The sequence below is a fragment of the Silene latifolia genome, chromosome 11 (genome assembly GCF_048544455.1).
Source record: "Silene latifolia isolate original U9 population chromosome 11, ASM4854445v1, whole genome shotgun sequence".
Lineage (NCBI taxonomy): Eukaryota > Viridiplantae > Streptophyta > Magnoliopsida > Caryophyllales > Caryophyllaceae > Silene > Silene latifolia.
In genome coordinates, this window is record NC_133536.1 from 15,063,359 (window position 1) to 15,071,183 (window position 7,825).

At 33.1% G+C, this 7,825-nt stretch overlaps 2 protein-coding genes across 2 annotated transcripts; both read left to right on the forward strand.

The window, feature by feature from the left end:
* On the forward strand, nt 1-1,571 carry LOC141612726 (uncharacterized). The gene has a single exon (XM_074431502.1). The coding sequence runs from the start codon at nt 66-68 to the stop codon at nt 1,464-1,466; it is 1,401 nt and encodes a 466-aa protein (XP_074287603.1). The 5' UTR covers nt 1-65; the 3' UTR covers nt 1,467-1,571.
* Nucleotides 1,572-2,163: 592 nt separating this feature from the next.
* On the forward strand, nt 2,164-4,357 carry LOC141611163 (patellin-4-like). The gene is made up of 4 exons (XM_074429617.1): nt 2,164-3,161; nt 3,251-3,375; nt 3,754-3,898; nt 3,996-4,357. Exons 1-4 carry the CDS (start codon nt 2,319-2,321, stop codon nt 4,233-4,235), a joined length of 1,353 nt encoding a protein of 450 aa, XP_074285718.1. The 5' UTR covers nt 2,164-2,318; the 3' UTR covers nt 4,236-4,357.
* The last annotated feature ends 3,468 nt before the right edge of the window (nt 4,358-7,825 follow it).

The following is a 7,825-nucleotide window of genomic DNA, read 5'->3' on the forward strand; positions in this document are numbered from 1 at the left end:
TCTATTAAAATCTCTTCTTCTACCTATTAAAATCTTTTCTTATTATACTTTAAAATTTTAAGAAAATGTCTGAAAATTCATACCTTAGTGATTCAGCTTCCAATCCTAATTACTCTAATAGTGTGAATGATTGGGATCAAAATACAATATTTTTTAATCAATGGCAAAATCGAATTATGGAAGAAAATCGTGTTATGGATCGCATTTTGGAAGATTCCCTTATATATAATCCAAACCCATTTTTCCAACCACAAAATCAAACTCCAAGATCTAATAGACGTTATATTGAGAGGAATCGTGAGCAAGGTTATGAACAATTGTTCAATGACTACTTTGCTGATGATCCAGTTTACCCTGCTCATATATTTCGCCGTAGATTTAGAATGCAAAAGCATGTATTTCTCCGTATAGTTGAGGCTCTTTCTACTAGTGATGATTTCTTTGAACAGTCGCCTAATGGAAGCGGTAGACTTGGTTTTGCTGCATTACAAAAATGCACTGCTGCCATAAGGGTGTTGGCTTATGGAGCATCGGCCGATTCACTTGATGAATATTTACGGATGAGTGAACAAGTTATAAGAGAATCCGTCGTACACTTTGTTGAAGGTGTAATCGCCAACTTTGGTACACAATATTTACGAACGCCTAATGAAGAAGATTTAGCAAGGTTACTATATGTGGGTCAACAACGAGGATTTCCGGGTATGTTAGGTAGCATAGATTGCATGCATTGGGAGTGGAAAAATTGTCCAACAGCTTGGGCTGGACAATATGCTGGAAGAAGTACAAAGACTTCCATCATTCTAGAAGCTGTTGCATCACATGATTTATGGATATGGCACGCATTCTTTGGAACACCAGGTTCGTGTAATGATATTAACGTTCTTCAACGATCACCTGTTTTTAATGATATCTTAGAAGGTCGAGCACCGCAAGTAAATTTTGTTGTGAATGGTCAACAATATAATATGGGATATTATCTTACTGATGGTATATATCCTTCTTGGGCTACATTTGTTAAATCAATTACCGCTCCACAACTTCGAAAGCACAAGTTATTTGCTCAATACCAAGAAGCGGCTAGAAAAGATGTTGAACGTGCGTTTGGAGTTTTACAAGCGAGGTTTTCATTTATCAAACGTCCTTGTCGTATTTGGAACCCTAGTATCATCGGTAAAATTATGATGGCTTGTATTATTATGCATAATATGATAGTTGAGGATGAGCGAGACACATACCTAAACCATTGGGATACAACTGAATTTAACGAAGACATGTCAACAGAAAGAAGTGCAATAAATGGAGATGAAGTTCCTGATAACGGGACTTCGCAATTCTCTATCGGAGATTCAAGTCTAACTGGATATATGCAACGTCGATCACAACTTCGGGATAAAAACACTCATAATAATCTAAAAAGTGATCTAATTGAGCATATTTGGGAAACATTTGGTAATGTCAACTGAAAAAATGTATTTTTTATTTTTATTATTGCAATATTTATTATGTTTTAGAGTAACGTATGTATTCAAGTTTTAATGGTAATTGAGATTTCTGTTGGCATTATCTTAGTTTGGTGTATGTTTTTTGCGACTTTACTTCGAACAAAAAAAAATATATATAATAAAAAAAATGAATGTTTTTTTATATAACATTATGATCATGTACTATATATTTTCAATTTTTGTGAAATTTTGACATGAAAAATATATTTGATGGTAAAATAAAAGGTAAGAGAGAAGTTTGAGTAAAAAGTAAGAGAGAGAAGGTAGGTTAAGGTGGTCATTGATAAACATCAAATAAATGGTGTAGGTCAAATAAAGTGGTCATGAATATAAAAGTAATATTTGTAAGTGTGACCTAGGTCATGACCTTTTATTGATAAAGATGGTCTTATAAACCAAAAGACACCCCCAAATTATATGGACCCAAATATGACATACTTTTACAATTTTTTTTTACCATCTCTATTATTAATTGTGTAAGCTAAAGAATGCTGTCCTACAACCAAGCATAAAACCTAGACGAGGGAATCTAACTATTTTGTAACGGCTCTTCTCCTCTTTGGTTGTGGAGCCAGATAAATAGCCGTTATATGGGGGGCCACCTCTTATTGAACCGTTTTTTTCAAATATTATATAACCGTTACACCACTACTCCATTTTCCCCTCACAAATTCCAACCACCTTAACCTTCACAAAACCCAAAAATAACCTCAAAATATAGCTCAAATACAAGCTAAAAATCCCATTTTTTTCATTAATTTTTTAATTCAATCTTCTCTAAAAATCTCAAAGATTTGATCTTTTTTATTTACAATGACGGTTGAAGTTGCAATCGAAGAAACCCAGAAACAGGAAGTTGTTGTTTCTGAAGAAGAGGCTAAAATGGTCACTGAAAATGAAGAGAAAGTTTCGGAAAAACCCGAAAATGAGGAGAAAGATGAGAATGAGGCGAAACCCGAGTTGATTGAGAAGAGCTCTTCTTATAGGGAGGAGAGTAATAATCTCTCTGACCTTAAGGAGAGTGAAAGGAAGGCTTTAACCGAGCTAAAGTCGCTAATTGAAGAAGCGATTTTAGGGAACACCCTTCTCGAAAAACTCGAGAAAAAAGATGAATTGGAGGGTAAAAAAATTGAGGAAATTGAAGATGTGTTAATTTGGGGTGTTCCATTGTTACCTAGTAAAGGATCAGAGGGTATAGATGTAATTTTACTTAAATTTTTAAGAGCTAGAGAATTTAAGGTTAATGAAACATTTGAAATGCTTAAGAAAACCCTAATTTGGAGGGAGAATTTTAATATTGGGTCAATTTTGGAGGAAGATTTGGGGGTTGATCTTGAGAATGCAGCTTATATGAGTGGCTATGACCGCGAAAATCACCCGGTTTGTTATAATATATTTGGGGTTTTTGGTAATGAAGAATTGTATTCAAAGACATTTGGGAGTGAGGAAAAGAGAGAGCAGTTTTTGAGGTCTAGGTTTCAGTTTATGGAAAGAGGGATTAAAAAACTCGATTTTCGACCCGGTGGTGTTACTTCTATTCTTCAGGTTTATGATCTTAAGAATTGTCCTGGTCCTTCTAAGAAGGAAATTAGGAATGCTACTTTCAAAGCTATTGGTCTTCTTCAAGATAATTATCCTGAATTGGTTGCGAAAAATGTGAGTTCTTTTTTCCGTCTTCCTTCGTTTCAATTAGTTATTTAATTAAAGTAAACAAATGATTTGAACGAGTTTTTTTAATGTGACAGGTGCTTATTAATGTGCCATTTTGGTACTATGCTTTTTATGCATTGATCTCACCTTTCTTGACTCAAAGAAGCAAGAGCAAGTTTGTTGTTGCTCGTCCTCCTAAAGTTACTGAGACCCTTCTCAAGTGAGTGATTGTTTTCTTAATTTCCGCATTTTTTATAGATCTATCGTTTTCTTTGATTCGGATTTCTAAAATAAATCAAAACGACTCACTAAAATGTAACGTAATTTAAACCTGCATTCTACCTGGCTTACTCAGGTTAAGGGGCCGGATGTATTGAAAATAGACTATGTTGTTAAATCCGGCCCCTTAACCAACATTTGTAGGAATCCTTGATATGTTACGTTGTTAACCAACATTTGTAGGAATCCTTGATATATTACCTTGTTAAATCGGGTTTATGTCTAAATACATCGGACCCCTTAACCGTCATTTGTAGGAATCCTTGATAGGGTTAGTGTTATATGTTTGCTTGCAATTTCCTTACATTTTGATATTTAGGTACATCCCATTTGAGGAAATCCCGGTCCAATATGGTGGATTAAAGCGCGAAAATGAAGCTGAATTTGATGGAGACGATAGGAAAGTAACTGAAATCGTCTTAAAACCAGGATCAACTGAAACTATTGAGATCCCTGCACTGGAGGTATAAAAAGAAATCACAATTCCTACTAGCTACCATTTTTATATTATTTGTCACTTGAACTTTGGCTTACAACGAAACTATTAATTTCGATGAACAGGCCGGAAAAGCATTGGTTTGGGAATTGGCTGTATTGGGAGGGGAAGTGAGCTACAAGGAGGAATTTATCCCAACAGATGAAGGGTCTTACACTATTATCATTCAGAAGGAGAAGAAGTTGGAATCGATGGAAAAGGCGGTCAGGAACTCGTTCAAGAATAACGAGGCAGGAAAGATTGTGCTTACCATTAACAATCAATCAAAGAAGAAGAAACGAGCCTTTTACCGATACAAGAACTAGACCAATTGCAAATGCCTGCCTGCTTATATGTTGTTGTTGTTGAATTGAGATTATAATTTATGGTAACTTTTGGTGTAACAAGAAATTCTTTGTAGGTTTAATTGAAGCATTCTTTTTGTTTATTTATTGTGTTTGATGAAATTCAGAATTTCTTTGCCAAATTATTGAAAGAGAACCCTTGCACAAAATTACCATTTTTTTTTCAATTGAGTGCACTTATATGATATATCACGATAAGAATCGACCTCAATCATGGTTAAAGCAAGAAAGCTCTCACACAGTTAAAATGATAGTCTCACACAGTTACCTGTAAATGACATAGGAAAACTAATTCAGTATAAGTACTACGAGGTAATTTCACTAATAAATTCCTAATATCTTGTCGGTAACAGTCCAAAATTTATCCTCCGTGCTCAGGGGCGGTTCTAGGACTTGATGGAAGGGGGTGCGTAAAATTTTTTAACAATGAAAATATCGAGTTATATGAAAAAAAATATTGTTTAGTTGGACAAAATGTATGATATAACATTAAATAAAAATTGTTCAATGCAAGGATAAAACCAATGACCTCTCACTAAGAAATAGTCTGAATAACCACTAGACCCATATAACTAATGTGCTCCTCTACTAAAGAATACTGTAATTATTTTTCGGGAAAGGGGGTGCAGATGCACCCCCGCCAAAAACGCCACTGTCCGTGCTTGCTATAAAACAACCAAATATTTAAAAATACAACGTATTACCTTAATTTGAAAACAAAATATGTCCAAATATCTAATTAAATAAAATAAAATAGGGAAAATTGCTCTTGTGAGTTCCTTTAGACAAAAATAAAATAAAATAGAGAAAAGTATGAGGTAATTCGCTAATAAATTCCTAACATCTTGTCTATAAGAGTCCCAACATTTATTCTCCGTACTTGCTATAAAACAACCAAATATTTAAAAATACAGCGTATTACCTTAATTTGAAAACAAAATATGTCTAAATATCTAATTAAATAATTTTAATAGTATTATTTCCTATTATATCAACTTAATTGTATTGATTCTTCCTATAAGTACATACAAAATAATAAGCCTTGTTTGAGACTATCCCTACAATTTTGCTTATTTTCACACAAAGACGTTCTTCTTAAGCCTTTAAAGATATTAAACATGGTTTCATTGTCAGCGAATCTAGGGATTGTCTGTACAATTCTGCTTTGTCTTCTTGTGGGGTTCATATATTTGACATACTTCCAACCATCTACGAGCGATTCCAACAGAATAATATTCGGGTGGGGATGGAAGATATGTGGTGCATTAGAGATCATTTTCCTATTCCTTTGGTTTTATACTATACCCATCCGCCGTCGTAAGAGTTGCCCTCCTCCTCCTCCTTCTCCTCCTGCTTGTGATGTTTGAAGAAATATATACCGTATTCGGTTTTCAGCCAGATCGTTCTACATTAAGTTCATGATTTCACGTTAGGATGGTTAAATCTAATAAGTATTTGTTATTTCTAAATTTAAGTGCTCCTCCGTTTTAGTTAATAGTTTACATTTGCTTTATTTTTCTCTCACAAAATAAAGCAAGTGTAAAACTGTTTACTGAAACAGAGAGCGCAGTATAGAGGAGTTTGCTAACTTACATTTATGTACGTTTTAGTGAGTCCTTATAAGCTACTCCGCATTATAATAATTATTATTATTATTATTATTATTATTATTATTATTGTTATTATTATTTTGATATTTTATTCATTCGTCCCGTTGTGTATGATTTTAACAAATAAAACGCACTAGTTACTGCAAATGATAAAAAAAACTTAGCTTTTATTTATTCGTCCTGTTGTGTATGATTATAAAGCTCGGAAAATTTACTCTCTACCTCGGAATATATGATAAAAGCTCGGAATTTTTACGTTTTCTGAAACGTCGAAACTATTACGTAAGTTAGGATCTTTTTTCGTAAAACGGATTTCAAAAATCACAATTCATATTCAATCCGCGAAGTCAAGTTTGTTAAACTTAAATTTATTAATAACTCACAAAATTGAAATTAGATACATATGAAATTTCTTAGAGAGCTCGTAAAGTTTCTTAGAGAGCTCGTAAATTTTCTTACATAGCTCGGAAAAGTTACTCACAAGCTCAGAATATATATATCTTAAAAAACTCGAAACATTTACTTGTAAACTAAAAAAAATACAAGGCTAAAAAAATTACAGCTCAAGAAATTTACTCGAAAGCACGAAATGAATCATACAAAACTCGAAATTTCAAAATACATATGCCAGAAAATACATGTCAATATACAAATTGATGTCGAAATTTACCTCAAAATAATGTTATGAACATTTTTTCTTTCTTGATGGTATTATCAATTGTTCATATTTTTTCATTATAGAATAAATATGAGAATGTTTTTTCAAGAAAAGTGTGAGAAGTTTAACGTTAGATTTGCGTTTTTTTTTTGAGTTGGCTTGAGCCAGTTGTATAATACTAGTATATAACTGGTTGTAGGATAGTATTTGTGGTGTTTGGTTGGCTACTTTGAAATGGAATAGAATAGATTGAGTACTCCATTCAAATATTTAGTTGAGTAGTAATTTTGGAATGGAGTTAGAACCAAACAAGACTAGGCAAGTATAGATTTAGAACCTCATACCATCATACTATCAAACTTCGTCATTTCATTCCATTCGACTAATTATTGAACCAAAATACCCCTTAGTGTATTGTAAAATCGCCATAAATAAAACCATCTTATAAATCTTATCCTCCAAAAACAGACCAAATAAAATGCCATGCCTACTCATTTTTTTTTTGGGTTCAAAATGAGCGTACTATATCACGAGTTAGAATCGAACTTGAGCGTATTCTTGTTCTGAAATGTATGTCTACTCATAAGTCATTGCATAATCCTATTAATAAGAGTTTTAATTTACACAAGTCCATGTTACTATTTTTTTATCTGTTTATGAAATATCGAAAATATTGGAATTTGGTGTCATAGAGCCGAAACATTATTAATGCTAAAGTAACATTAAAAATTGTTGGTCCAAAACATTTCAGAATCAAACAGTTTATAATCCTAGGATCTCAGAACGATTCTCACGTGAAAACATGACACAAAAATATTCTTATTATTATTGCAAAATAATTAATTAGCCATCATAAATTTCACGACATACTCACATAATCCATACAAATAAATTATTCATAATTTACTATCATTAACGCATGCTCGCTTCAATTTACATTTATATACTAATATAAATACAAATACGATCATCATATATTTTCACAAAATTATAAGTCATTCATTCTTCTAAACATTAAAATTGTAGTCATGAACAAACTACTTGCTTCTACTATAATTATTCTGGCTGCTCTCTTTGTTGTGTTACTAATTGTCCCGCTCGTATCGGGATTTAGTGGTTCTAGCTTACCGTTCTTGTGGATAAGCTTGGCATGTGGTATTTTAGACATAATTATCATTCTCTCTTGGCTAATTTCTGGATGCATTCGCGGTCGTAAGAGTCGTTGCCCTGCTCCTGCTCCTGCTCCCGCTTCTGCTCCTGCTTCTCCAGCTCGTTCTGACATT

What these genes read in the sequence shown, in the direction of transcription:
- LOC141612726 (XM_074431502.1), top strand. Translation starts at nt 66, where the DNA reads ATGTCTGAAAATTCATACCTTAGTGATTCAGCTTCCAATCCTAATTAC.
- LOC141611163 (XM_074429617.1), top strand. Translation starts at nt 2,319, where the DNA reads ATGACGGTTGAAGTTGCAATCGAAGAAACCCAGAAACAGGAAGTTGTT. An exon ending in CTGAATTGGTTGCGAAAAAT is followed by an intron (nt 3,162 to 3,250) that starts GTGAGTTCTTTT and finishes TTAATGTGACAG; the next exon opens with GTGCTTATTAATGTGCCATT. An exon ending in TTGAGATCCCTGCACTGGAG is followed by an intron (nt 3,899 to 3,995) that starts GTATAAAAAGAA and finishes TTCGATGAACAG; the next exon opens with GCCGGAAAAGCATTGGTTTG.